At 37.2% G+C, this 14,858-nt stretch overlaps 1 protein-coding gene across 1 annotated transcript in view; it reads left to right on the top strand.

Annotated features, from left to right (window-relative positions):
- LOC114049910 (polypeptide N-acetylgalactosaminyltransferase 2) overlaps positions 1-14,858 on the top strand; it is a 250,497-nt gene that overhangs the window by 153,749 nt on the left and 81,890 nt on the right. The window contains exon 3 of the mRNA XM_027871358.1: positions 6,474-6,627. Coding sequence (XP_027727159.1) covers positions 6,474-6,627 — 154 coding nt within the window. The remainder of the gene's footprint in view (positions 1-6,473; positions 6,628-14,858) is intronic.

The following is a 14,858-nucleotide window of genomic DNA, read 5'->3' as shown; positions in this document are numbered from 1 at the left end:
CTGTGAGAGAAAAAAATGTCAACACCTTTGTTGCTGAACCAACTAAATATTTGTCCGAAAAATGAAGTCTTTCTGTATCCAGGGAATTCATTGGTTTTTAGAGCCTGTTTCCCATCTGAATGGAGAGCCCTGTGCGACCCCAGCTTCATTTCCACAGCAACCAATTGTAACGTGACAGGGGTCACAGCCTTACAAAGCAATAGCAGTAGAAGTATATGAGCTTTAAATGAAAATAATATATTATTTACTCTAAGACCTTAAGTCTTTTTTTTTTCAATATATCCTATCTTTTTCTTTCTCTGTGAATTGTGGGAAAATACCTGGAAATTCGAGAAATCAGCATTGACTGTGTATGTGCCTACATTTGTGTGTAACCTTGAACAAGATACTTTTCTGAACCTTAGTTTATTTATCTATAAAATAAAGGTATTAGATTAGATCAATGGTTCTCAAACTTTTTGGTCTCTTGACTCGTTTACACTCTTAAATTATGGAGAACCACAGAGAGCTTTTTTAAAATGTGGGTTCGGTCTATCGATATTTACTGTATTAGAAATTAAAATGATTAAATTTAATATTTGTTAGCCCGTTTAAAAAATAAATCCATTACATATTAAAAATAAAGAACACTTTTTAAATGAAAAGTATATTTTCCAGAACAAAAAAAAATAGTGAGAACGGCACTATTTTACTTATTTTTTGCAAATCTGGCTTAATGGAAGACAGCTGGATTTTCCTATCCATTTCCACATTCAGTCTCTTATAGTATGTTGCTTTGGTTGGAGTATATGAAGAAGTATATGCCTTCACACAGATATTTTGTTGGAAAAGGAAAGAGTATTTTAAATATGCAAATAAAATCTTAGCATTATTATAAAAATAGTTTTGACCCCACCTGCTTCTTGCAAAGGTCTGAGGGACCCTTTATATGTTCACAGACCACACTTTGAGAACCACTGTGTTAGATGATCCAAAGCTCTGATCTTCTAGCTCTGAAACACTGATACTGTGTGTGTGTGTGAATGTATATTCACAAAACATACCTTTTTCATTGTTGTTACTGAGTCATTTTAGTCACGTCCAGCTCTTTGTGACCCCCATTCAGAGTTTTCCTGGAAAAGATAGTGGAACACACAGCTCATTTGACAGATGAGGAAACTGAGGCAAACAGTGTTAAGTAATTTACCCAGGGTCACACAGCTACTAAGTGTCTGAGGCTGGGTTTGAACTCAGGTACTGTTGACTCCAGGCCTAGAGCTCTATCTACTGTGCCACCTAGCTGCCTACTTTTTTCATAAGTGACCTTATCAGGAATGTTTCAAAAGAAGGGAAGCTGCTTGGAAGATTTGTTTTCATAAATCAAATTTGCCCAGAGCGGGTTTCATTAGGACCATTTTAATGTTGAACCAAGACCTTTTTTCTTTTTGAAGTTACTAACAAGTTGTAAAGACTAAAATACTTTAAAGGGTACATTTCCAGCAGGGTACATTTCCAGCATGACCAACCACCAGTATTTATTGAGTGTTTAATATATGGGAGCTTATGATGTGTTAATGGGCTGTCATAACTAGGAGAAAATACAGTATTTAATGTAAACATATGCATAACACAAGTTTCCCTTAAAATCAAAATTCTGGCTGATGTCAACAGTAGCCAGCTGTTATTACAATGTAGCTCTAGAGAGATGACCTTAGAACAATCCAAAATTTATAGCATCGTTCTCAAGAAATTGGCATTATTAAACAGAAGTAATTGGTATTTAATTGCATCATTTGTGAGTCTTACTTCTTTGTTCTTTAAAAGTGTCCACTTAAGACAGATAATGTTAAATTTAGTTAACTAGTGCTGATAATAGCCAGAATATTGACTTTAATGCTACATAAATACGTTATATAAATACAGTGTAGAGCCTAGAACATTGTGCATATAGTAGTAACTACAATTGTTTTGGCAACAGTGGAATAGATAGGATGATAAATTAGAGGGATAGTACTAAAAATAATATATTTGAGGTCAACCCCTACTAAGCTGGGAAAAGCTTAGTGGAAGAGGGTTTTTTATTTTTTGTTTTGGTTTTAAGATTTAAGGAAATAAAAGAGGGAACATACCCTGGAAATGTGGGATAGCTTATAACAAGCCCTTGAGAATGAGAGTGCATGCTTTGGGTGTAAAAGAAATTTCCCCAGCTGAAACAGAGATGCAATGTGGGCCTGCCCTAAGTTAAATTGCTATTTTTTTTCTTCAACAAACCGTCATTTAGTTCTTAACATGAGTATTCCACTGTACTAGATGCTGTGAGATATATAAGGATATATAAAGATAAATGACATATGTCCCCTGTGCTAAGGAGTTCACAGTCCAGTCTTTAATGCTTATATATCTCTTCTTCCCTTCCAACTTTCCTCTTTTTCCCTCCCCTCTTCCTACCTCATTCTCTTCTTTCTTATTCCAGATATCTCATGGCTTTATGACTTCCTCGGTATCCCTCCCAATCCTGTCATCTGGACTTCCTTCTCCACACAGTCCCTTCCCTTTGTCCCTTCTCTGCTCCTTACTCTTACCTATTCTATGTCCCTTTTTGCTCAGACCGTGGTTAAGTGATAGGTTAACTACTTGTATTAAAACTAGAGTATTAGCGTGACAAGGCCAGACATATCCCTGACTCTCTCCTGTCTTCCAAAGTAACGTTTTAACCCATGACCTGCTGTGGGCTTCAATAACTTTTTTATACAATCAATGTCATTCAGTTTTTCAAGTCCAATTTTTGTAAAAACACAAAGTGAGACAGGGGAAATTACATGAACAATTTATTAACACTCTATTAGGACACTGGGGCAGTACTTATAAACTGATGGTAGAAATTTCTATAGTGGAGTAAGGGAAGAGAATTTAGAGTAGATATATTTTTATGATATTTCTCAAATCATAGAGGTAGGTTACTTTCCACTCTGGAGTGATAAAAGTAACCTCACAGTATAATAAAGAGGTGAAAACCCTGAGTGTATCTGGTCAATCTCTTTAGTTCCATTTCTTATGCAGTCATCCACATTGGGATTCATTGACTCTCTTCTCATTGGGTAGCTAGGTTGCATAGTGGATGGAGAACTTTCTGGAGTCAGGAAGACATGAGTTCAAATCATACACCAGGAACTTACTAGCTGTGTGATCCTGGACAGTCTCAGTTTCTTCATCTGTAAAATGAGGATAATGATAGCATTACCTCCCAGGGTTGTTAATGAGGATCAAAATGAGATTATAATTGTGAAGTGCTTATAACAGTGCCTGGTACATTGTAATGTGCTATATAAATGTTGGCTATTATTAAAGTTATTATTATTGTTATTATTAGGATCATCAAGGTATTCAGCAAGCCCAGGGAACGTTAATAATAAGAGTTGACATGTATCTTGCACTTTAGGGCTTGCAAAGTACTGTATATACACAGTCTCATTTAATCCTCACGACCCTGGGAGGTAAGTGCCACAGGTATGGTTATCCCCCTTTTATAGCTGAGGAAAGTGGAGGTTAATTGACTTGCTCAGAGTTGTGAAGCTAATTGTAGCTGAGGGCAGATTCGAACTTATCTTCCTATCTCCATAGCCAGGCCTCTATCCTCTATGCCTCAGAGAAAACCAAAAGAAATATCTTACTGAATGTGCTCTCACTGTGTTATGATTTCAGCACCACAACGTTCTTTGAGAATTTAGTTCTATGGTAGAATAATTACTTTTGAACTCTGATATTTTTCTCATGCAATCTCATAATGCTTTTTGCTTATCTTTTTTTAAAAAAACTGTACCTTTCATTATTTAAAAATTATTTGGCATTTTTATAATCCTTGGAAATGTGGCATGGGACAGATACCATTAGTGTTCTTTTTAGAATAGAGATAGGGATTGTTAGTCAGCTAACACTTAGTAAGCATCTGCTATGTCCCAAGCTCTGTGCTAAACCTTAGAGATAGAAAGAAAAGTAAAAAACAGTGCTTGCCCTCTAGGAGCTTACAGTCTAACAGAGGAAACAGATATGTGCAAACAAGACATATTCAGGATCGATTACATAAAATCAATGGAGGGAAGACATTAGCAATCTAATCCTTTGTTTGTGGTGTCCTTTGTTTTTTGCATCATTGTACTTTTCCTCAGTATCCCTTTCATTTCCCCTCCCATCAAGATATTACATAAATAGTATGACAGAAAATATTTTTTAAAGACAAGAAAAGAAAGGAAAAGAGGAGGGAAAATCAGCACAACCAAAGAATGCATTGGAAAGAGTCAGAAAACATGTGCAATGTTTTCTGTGGAGCTCCCACCTCCTTTGTGCCCTCTCACAACTCTCCATCAGAGTCTTGCTTGATCTTTATAGTTTTTCTACATTCACTTTTGATTTTGTGTATATTGTTGTTGTGTTCACTTACACTATTGTTGTCATTGTGTATATTATTTTCTTTGTTTGCTTACTTCACTCTGCATCAATTCATATAGATCTTTCCATGCTTCTCTGTATTCATCATTTCTTATAGCACAATAATGCCCCATTGCATTCACATACCACAATTTATTTAGCCATTCCCCAATTGATAGGCATCTACTTTGTTTACATCTCTTTGTATATCACAAAAAATGCTGCTACAAATATTTTGGGGTATATGTGGGAACTTTCTCCTTATCAGTGACTTCCTTTTTTAAAAAAATATTTATTTCATTAAATATTTCCCAATTAGATTTTTAAAAAATTTAATATTTGTTTTAAAAAATTTCCAGTTTTAAATGTTTACTCTCCCTCCCTCACACCCTTCCTCCACCCATTGAGAAGACAAGCAGTATGATACCGATTACATATATGAAGTCATGCAAAACATTTCCATATTAGCCATGTTGTGAAAGAAACATACATGCTTCATAAAACAAGAAAAATATAGAAAGTGAAAAAAGTATGTTTCAATCTGAACTCAGGATTCATCACTCAGGAGTTGAATAACATTTTTCATCATGGAATTATCTCATATCATTATCTTGAGTCTTTTACAATTGATCATGGTTACGATATTGCTGTTTCTCTGTACAATGCTAGCCTGATTCTGCTCGCTTCACTTTGAATCAGTTCATATAAAACTTCCCAGGTTTTTCTATCAGTAGTTTCCATAGAGTATAAGTCCAGTAACTAAGTCTTTAGTTCAAAGAGTATGGACATTTTAGTCATTTTATTTGCATAATTGCAAATTGCTTTCCAAGATGGTTGTACCTTTTTACAACTCCACCAGCAGTGTATAATTAGTATAACTGTCATCCCACAACCTTTACAACACTGTCAGTAAACATTTATTAACTGCCTACTATGTGTCAGGTATTGTGCTAAGCACTAGAGATAGAAAGGAAGCCACTGGACAATCCCTGCTTCCAAGGAGCTCACAGTCTATAGGGGAGAGAAAATGCAAACAGTCATGTATAAACAAGATATATTGGATAAATTGGAAATAATGAACAGAGGGAAGGCACTAGAATTAAGAAATATAGGGAAAGGTTTCCTGTAGAAGGTGAGAGTTTAGCAGGGACTTGAAGGAAGCCGGAGACATAGATGAGGGGAGAGCATTCCAGGTATGAGGGAACAGCCAGTGAATATGCCTGGAGCCATGGGAAAGTGTAAGGTATGAGACTGGAAAAATGGGGTCATGGGGAGCAGGTTATGAAGGATTTTCGATGCCAAACAGGATTTTATATTTGGTCTTGGAGGTGATGGGGAGCCTGGAGTTTATTATTTAGGGGGCTGACATGGTCAGACCTTCACTTTAAGAAGACCACTTTGATGGCTGAGTAGAGAATGGGCTGGATCAGGGAGAGAAGGCCAACCATCAGACTCTTACAATAGCAGGGGATAAGGGCCTGCACCAAGACCGGACCTGTAATTTCACTGGTATAGGGAACTACCTCTACCAATGCAGATTGTCATCTTCCCTGAAAATTATAGGCTTGAGAGCTGCTCAGAGCAATGCTCTTAAATTGAGAGCATTGAGAGGTCAAGTAACTTGTTGGGGTTACATCGATAGACTTGAAACCAGATCTTCCAGTTCTTTAGCCAGCTGTTTATCCACTGCTCCGTGCCATGCCCCTAAACTGTCCTTTGTGTGGGGCAGAAATACTGTGAAATCGTGTAGACCTTAAGCCTGATAATATAGTTTTAGTTTAGAAATTATTGCTATTCAGTTTTTCCTGACATATGCATCTATGCAGTCTTGTACTGATTGATACATGCTTCTGTTGGGATGTTTTCTGTTTTGTTTCATTCACACACACATATGTATATATATTATATATAATTATATATATGATATTCTACTCTGAATGAAAGCATGGTGTTAATAAGAAATCCTGGACGTGATTCCGTAGGCAGAAACATTGCTTTAGTAAGCTCTGTTTCAAGAAGCTTTATTTAACCTTTGCTTTCTCCCCACTCCTTGCTCTGCTATCTTGTAGGGAAGGTTCGGTGGCAAGATTTCAATCAGGAAGCTTACGTTGGAGTCACTATGGTACGATCTGGTCAAGACCCATATGCCCGTAACAAATTCAACCAAGTGGAAAGTGACAAGTTGCGAATGGACAGAAACATACCTGACACCAGGCATGATCAGTAAGTATTGAGCTGAATGTCAGCATGGAGTTAGACTTGCTTATTTTCAAAGGATGTACGTGCCCATGGCTTCTTTGTATAGCTCTCAATACAAAGGTTCTTGGATGTTTTTGCAAACACTCACCTACCTGGGGAAAATTGTTGTTGACCATGAGAAGTAAGTGAACATTTGCCCCATATTTACATAGAGCTGGGAAGGATTCCCAGGCATAGGACTGTAGAACCATTCTTTTGCATGAGGATCATTGAGATTTGGGTTTGGTCTTTTAAAATTTGTGTGTGGCACGCATGGGTAGCCAGGTTAAAACCTAGTTTTCTAAAGAAGTGATGGAAATTCATAGTCTGTTAATCTGTAGTTTTGCACAAATTTTTAAACACATTCTCAAGTAAATCTAGGCTTCCCCTTTGCCAGCAACCTCATATTGGGAAGAAACTGAATTCTTATTTCTTAAGGTAGAGAGAGGCACTATGACAGAAGGGCAAGGGTATTGGAATTAGGAGGCAAACACATTCAAATCCTACCTCTGACCCTTGCTAGTTGTGTGGCTGTAGGCAAATCACTTAACTTTCTCAGCCTCAGTCACCTGATCTATAAAATGGGGAAGATGCAATCCAGTACTTAAATCCCAGGGTGATTATAACAGTCAAATAGAATAATATGTGTAAAGGGCTTTGTGAACTCTAGCCCTATAAATGTTAGTTATTGTCATCATCATTGTAAGGTTGCTGTCAGAATTAGAAGTAGACTGTGTTTATAATACTATAAATGATTCTTACCTCTCATTTCCTCCTTGATTCCATGAAGACTTTTGGTCTAAGGGTGCAGAGTTTGAGGCGTCCACAGGTATGAAGCTAGGGTATGTTTCACCACTTCACCATTGTTAAACAGGTGAAGAATTTGAATTCTTGATTGTTTTTAGCCATTCACCCCATCCTCTTCCCTTAAACTCTTGGCTGGTGCTTTTTGCCTGAAGAAATCCTTGATTTAAAGTTCTGTGAAAGGAATGTCCTCGGTGAATAATTCTGAATTTAGATTGAGGGATGAGGACTTTTTAAAGGGTTGGATGGTTCTTTCTACAGTAGAAACTGCTTCTGTAGCCTTCTGTGTGAACTAGGAAATACTTGGTTCCAAGGTGACTGGACTAGCTCCTAGTTCCCTGAGGCACTTTGATTTGGGGAATGTAATTTACTTCTCCCTGTAATTTCACTGATGGCAGGTAAGAAAATCAAAATGAATCAACCTATAGTTGTGTCACCAGTTAATGTACACCTGAGTTGTCTTCATTTCATAAACAGTCTTTATTGAGGAGATAATCATCTACCATTCTGTTAGTGTCCTCTTATTGTGAGGATAAGTAAGATAATATTTGTAAAGTGCTTTGCAGACATTAAAACACTATTTAGATGCTATTATTATTATTGTATGCATTTTAGTAGCAGGATTATAGGCATATGGAAAATATCTAGGACACCATGTAGTTCAGAGATGAGGAAAAGAAGGCCCAGACAGCTTGGTTAGGTGACTTGCCCACATTGTTTCCTAAAAGTGCTGAAATATCCAGTAGGCACAATTAGCATGTGTCTATGAAGACCTCAGCACCTAGCAAGTCAGGAGTAAAGTTTGCCTTGATCCTTTGTAGGGTTGCTCAGGGAGGAGGAAAGTGGTGGTGAAGGGAAGAATTGAAGAAAACGTGTTAGTGCCTTAGTGCCCCAGGGACATTTGTTCGCTACTGTTTGCTAATACAATACAGATTCCAGTTAACTCTGAGCAGCTAAGTGATGCAATGACTAGAATGCCAAGCCTAGAGTCAGGAAGATGAGTCTTCCTCAAAAATCTGGCTTTAGACTCTTATTAGCTGTGTGACCCTAGGCAGTTTAACCCTGTTTGCCTTAGTTTCCTCATCTGTAAAATGAGCTGGAGAAGGAAGTTGCAAACTACTCTGGTATCCTTGTCAAGAAAACCCCAAATAAGATCACGACGAGTTGGACATGACTTAGAAGCTCTTATGGTGTCTTCCTTGGGGTTCCATTTATTTCTCTCCTTCCCCATCTATACTTCACAGAGTGGTATAGCAGAAAGAACCCTAGATTTGGAGTCAGAGGACCTGGAGTTGAATCCTGGTTCTGCTACTTACCTACCTTTGTGATTGTGGACAAGTCTACTAACCAATCTATCTGAGTCTTTTCCTCATCTATAAAATGAAGGGGCTGAACTAGATATCTTAGATATTTTCTGTATTCCTGTAATCCTGTTATTAGGATGCATAGAATGATAACAATAGCTAGCATTTAGATAATGTTTTAATGTTTGCTAAGTACTTTAGAAATATTATCTTATTTATCCTCACAACAACAGTGGGAAGTAGGGGCTATTATGTTATTATGCCCATTTTATAGAAGAGGAAATTGAGGCAGACAGAGTTTAAGTGAGTTGCTCAAGGTCACTAAGCTAAGAAGTAGTTTATCTGAGATTAGATTTGAAATCATATCTTCCTGATTCCATGTCTAGCTCTCTATCCCGCTGTGCCACCTAGATGCCTCTTATATAATATAATATTAGGGGAAGTGTGGTATAGCAAATAGAAAGCTAGAATTAGAGTTAGAAAGAGCTGCTTTCCAATTTTGCCTGTGACACCTCCTGTCTATAAGACCAGGGAGAAGTCACTTAACCTCTTAGTGTCCCAGGTAACTCTCATGACTAGAATTTGCTGAACAGCATCTGTTCTTTATTAGTAGAGGGGAGCAAAATCTCTGTTTGTCTCAGTATATGGGTCTATGGTTTATTTGTGTCAGGGTAAATGGCATGAGTAGCTGAGGCACAGAGGCTCTGGCTCTAAAAATACTAGTGACATTGATCACTGATTGACTGATAATTAAATATGAGCTTAAATCCCATCAGTATACTGTGAGTATTCGCCCTTTGGTGTCTGAGGGCTAACACTCCCCCAGGCTTTTGCCCATGCTTTCTTGTAGCTTTCTATTACAAAGTGAGAAGAATGGGCCTTTCAATTCAGCTCAACTCACTAATTAATAATAATAATAATAATCATAATAACTAGCATTTATATAGCTCTTGCTATGTGCCAGACACTGTACTAAGCACCTTACAAATGTTATCTCATTTGAGCCTTACAGCAATCCCTGGAGGTTGGTTGTATTATCATCCCCATTTTGCAATAGAGAAAACTGAGGCAGATGGAGGTTAAGTTACTTGCCCAGGGTCAAACAACTAGTAAATGTCTGGGACCAAATTTGAATTCAGGTCTTAGTGACTCCAGGCCCAATGCTCTATCCACAGCACCACCTAGCTCATTAAATAAATTATTGACAGAACACAGCTGGGAAGTGTTTGCTTTTAAGTTCCTAGATTCTTGTTCAAATTCCTGAGCACCTCAGGTTGGTTGTTTTTTAATTCTTTTTTATCCTCAATGTTTTGGAAATACTTAGCTCTTTGCCTTCAACAGAGTTTGAGTATTACAGTCACCACCACATCAGAGTGAATTTTAAAAGGTTTTAAATTTTCCTTCCAGATATTGTGGCATGCTCATTTGCAAGTGTTGAGGGAGAAACTTGGCTGTCGCCCATGTTTATTTGATTAGGTAGGCTTTTTTTCCACCATAAAGCAAAATAAAGTGATCTTAATTAAACCCAATTAACAAGCCGCAGACAGTGAATTTGAGACAAATGACGTGAAAGGCAAGCTTCTCTCTGAGCGAAGGGGCAACTTACCCATTTGAATTTTCTTTTACAAATCCCAGGAGTAAGTCTACCTCAGCTGGTGCTTTTAAAATCTTTGACCTGCCTTTAGAAAAATCGTTTCTGTGCCTTACCCTGCCCTTGCTGTTGGCCCAATCATGACTTTGTAGTTTAAATGATTGTCTAGGGAGATCCAAATCTTCACTTTTGGTAAGACAAGAAGTGTTAGGAGTTACTCAGAGGGAGATAAGAAAGAGAAAGGGATTAGAGCTGTGATTGTATTGGAGGTGTGATTGTGATGTCCTAGTTGTAGAAAGCAGATACTCCTTTGGGTTGAATTGTCAGTTTTATTCTTTGATTTAAAAGTGGAAAACTAAGATATATGGGGAAAGATTCAAGGAATTGGGGTTATTTAGTCTGGAGATGAGAACAGCTTACTCAGAGACTTTATGTATAAAAAGGAATCCTGTGCTGCCATTTTGTTTCCACCAAGGACAGCTTAAAAGGAAATAGATTAAAAATGGAATTAGAAGAGAATTGGGCTAGACGTTAGGAAGAACTTCGGACACCAAATCTCATGAGACACTAGAACATGCGATTTAGAAACATTTTAGAATGCCTTTCAGATTTTAAAGGCTTGCCTGGAAATAGGGGGATGGACTGCCAGACCATGGTGATTATATTTTATCCCAGAAACCATAGGGAACCACTGACAATTTTTTTTTTAAATGGAGGAGTGACATGCTCACACTTACATTGGAGGATCATTAATTTGGCAGCTTTATGGTTGGATTAAAAGAATTTAGTTATTTCTAGGAACCAATTCTAGTGATCTTTTTTTTTTTTTTTAAATAGCATCAATACTGTTTTTCTGGCCTTTCTGCTGGCATTCCTAACCCTAATTTCTAATTATACAGGTGGTTTCTAGCTTCTATTACTCATCTGTTGCTTTCCTCATGAATATATGCAATCTCAGGACCCAAGGAAATGGGTCCTGACTTAGCATTTTGGTATCATCCAAAAGGTTATGTTTCATTTTCATCAGGTATAGGGTTATCCATTTTGTTTCTTTTTGATTGTTGTGCATGAATGTTCTGCATGATAATAAGGGAAGTCATCCAAGGCTGGCTGATGCATTGGGGAGATGAGAGAGACTAGAATTGAGGAGATGATTTGTTATGTGTTCTACCTCTGAAAGTATTTTGCTGGGGAGTACCTTGGTTTATTTGCCTACTGTTAACATCAACAACGATGATGATGATATTTTATAGCACTTTGCAGAAGTTTGCAAAGTGCTTTCATCTCAAATAGGCAGGACAAATGATAGAATCTCTATTTTTATAGACTTTGAAACTGTAATTAGGAGAAGTTAGATGATTTTCCCAGTGTCATGTAACTTATAAGTGGAGGGTCCAACTTTCGCTTACTTTCAGGTCAGTGGTCAAGATCTACACTACTACCCTGCTTCAGAAGCTAGTGTTCTTTCCTTACCTATGAAATTGATGGGTGTTTCTTGTTTTTTTGTTTTTCTTTATTCTTAATGGTCATTATTCTTTTGGTCTTCTTAGGTTCTGATAATGTACCACTTCTTTAGTTCTAAGATTTGGCCAGGTTTGCCATGTTTTTTATATAAATGTAATGCACCGTAAGTATTTTGGTCACATAGTAGACACTCAATGCCAGATTGTTGGTTGGTCTGATTTACCATAGGAAGGTCCTGGAATATTTCTTAATGGTTCATCTTAGGATCAGAGATTTTGAGCTGGAAGGGATCTTAGAAGTCACCTGGTCCATTTCCCTCTTATTACAGGTGAGCAAACTGAGGCCCAGAGGAATTAAGTGACTTGTCCAAGGTCAACCAAATAAGAATTGATAGTACCAGGATTTAAACCACTGTTCTTTGAATCAAAACCCAGTGTTCTTTCCAATTTAATTAAATTCTTTAGAAAAATAACTGGGAAGTGAAAATGTTTCTTCTCAAAAAATAAAAGCAGTAGTGGAATTTGAGGGGTTTTTTTTCGTTCTTCATTTCTCTAAATTAATTAAATTACACAGATTTTTTTTTTTCGTACGAAAGAGTTACTATATTTGTATCTATTTGGACTATGGGTGCTGAAATTACTAGAGCACAATATTATTGCTGCTAAGGTTATGTGTTTCATTTCCATTTAGGCCAGTTAACTTTGCTTTGTTTCATGACCATAAACAGAACCTATGACCCTGGCTGAAATGTTTTACAAGACAGACCAGGAGAGAGATTGTGGATAGATCAGCAAATCCCTCCCCACTGATGGAAAAAAGAAAAAACAGTTCAAAAACATATGCCCTATTCATAGTGTATGTGGTCAATATAACTGAAAATAATGATTAATGATCCCTTGTCTTTTCTGCTGAATACGGTGGAACCTCTTTATAGTTAGTTCAGAAACAGAACTAACACTTGCCTAATTGGTCGGGTATATTATTGTTATATTCCCACTGTATCTTACATTTTATGGGCCATAAATTCATAGAATCTTAGAATTTCAGAGCTACAAGGGACATTACTGATCAAGTAATTTGACAAACGTTTATTGAATGCCTATGTGAATGTCATTGCTAGAGAGAAGAATTGTAGAAAAAGGTTATAACACAAGGTGGGTAGTGATAAGTGCTCAAAGAGAGGTTCAGACGGAGTACTATAAGTGTTAAGAAAATTTTGTGCTGGGTAAAGGATCAGGGAAGTTTTCACTGGATTGGTAGCATTTAAAGGATTGGTTCAAAATTATGGTAAGTAAAAATTGAGGAATGAGAATATTGGGGGAAGAACATTGTGAGAAAAGGTAAGACATAAGGACAATATAGTCCATGTTTAGGGGAGCTTGGTGAATAGTTCAAGTTGACTAGAGTATAGTGAGCATAAAAGGACCCCAGCCAACTTGGCATCTATTCAGGCAAATTGGATCAAAGTGTCTTAAAACTTCAGGAACAGATCATACCCACAGAAATCCCTTTAAAAAGTGCTGAGGTGAGATGAACAAAAGAGCTCTATGTTGTTGGGCCTTTGGGGGGGACTGGACATGTGTGGCTTAAGTGGCTGAGAATTTTCATCTTCTATTTCTCTCCATTTTCCGGAATCTTAGTGCACTGAGTGTTTTTGTTTTAACCACTTTTGACAAGAAAACAAAGTATAGAGGAAATATGGGCAACTTGGAGGATTGATGGACTGTCATTCTGTTTACTGAGAGGAGCCTGAGATTATTTACCTGAAGGTTTAATTTACATAAATGAAATAAAAGAAACTTGGGGAGAACAAACTTACCTCATTACCTACTTTTCTTTCTTTATTAAGCAAAACTTTTTTTCATTCATATCATTAAATCCTTTAGAAAAGTAACAGGGAAGAGAATGTGTTTCTTCAGAGAAAAAAAGTGGTGGAGGTTGTAGGTTTTTTTTTTTCATTCTTCATCTTTTTTAAATGAATTGCTCTATTGGAAACATTTTTTAAATGTCTGAAAACTGAAATATTATTCTCAAGACAATAATGTTGCCTTAAATTTATCTCCTGTTAAAGAGATGAATCTTGGAACACACAATCTCTGTCTGTGTCAATTAATGGGCTTCTACTGCAGAAATGACTTTTAAATCAAGAATAGAAATTTTGCCCTTATACAGTTTTGTAATTTTGTTTCGCTTTGTCTTTAAAAGAAGAATGTATTTTGACCAACTTTTGAATGTCTTTTTAACATAATCCAAACTGATCCAATTTTCAACTCACCTGTCAAAGTAGTTTTCCTAAAATGCAGGCACATAACTCATTAATCTCCAATAGCTTCCAGTGACCTCCAGGATCACACAGGTCCCCTGTTTAGTATTTAAACTCCTTTAATCTGTCTACTCCATACCTTTTTAATCTTCATATTCTATGCATTCTCAAGTAAAGCTGCACTGGTCTACTTGTCCTTCTTTGCCCATGAAACTCCCTTCTCCTGATCCTGTGCCTTTGCGTTGTATGTCGTTATTTACATGATGGGCAACTAGGTGGCTCAATGGATAGAGTTCTGGGCCTGGAGTTAGGAAGATTCATTTTCCTCAGTTCAAATTTGGCCTCAGACACTTACTTATTGCTGTGTGACCCTGGGCCTGTTTGCCTCAGTTTCCTCATCTGTAAAATGAGACGGAGAAGGAAATGGCAAACCACTCCAGTATGTTTGCCAAGAAAACCCCAAATACAGTCACGAAGAGTCAGACACAACTGAAACAACTAAACAACATTTACACAATGTCTTCCCCTTTAGAATGTGAGCTGCTTGAGGGCGGGGGCTGTTTTTGCCTTTCCTTCTCTCCCTAGTGCTTAGCACAGTGCCTAGTATAGGTCATGTACTTAATAACTGACTGAGTATGAGAATTTAGTGATCAAAGCCATGGTGGGGAAGGGTGGAAACAGGGAAAGAAAAGACACAAAGAGAGAGACAGAGACAAAGAGTTGTTGGGTTTTTTTTTTTAAGTTTTTAGGAATTTTTTAAAGGACATTCAAGTATTGGTTTAGTGTTGTT

Source organism: Vombatus ursinus, unplaced genomic scaffold, assembly GCF_900497805.2.
Source record: "Vombatus ursinus unplaced genomic scaffold, bare-nosed wombat genome assembly UNPS02014798.1, whole genome shotgun sequence".
NCBI lineage: Eukaryota > Metazoa > Chordata > Mammalia > Diprotodontia > Vombatidae > Vombatus > Vombatus ursinus.
The sequence above is the reverse complement of the archived record's forward strand: the minus strand, read 5'-3'. Positions and strand labels throughout refer to the sequence as shown.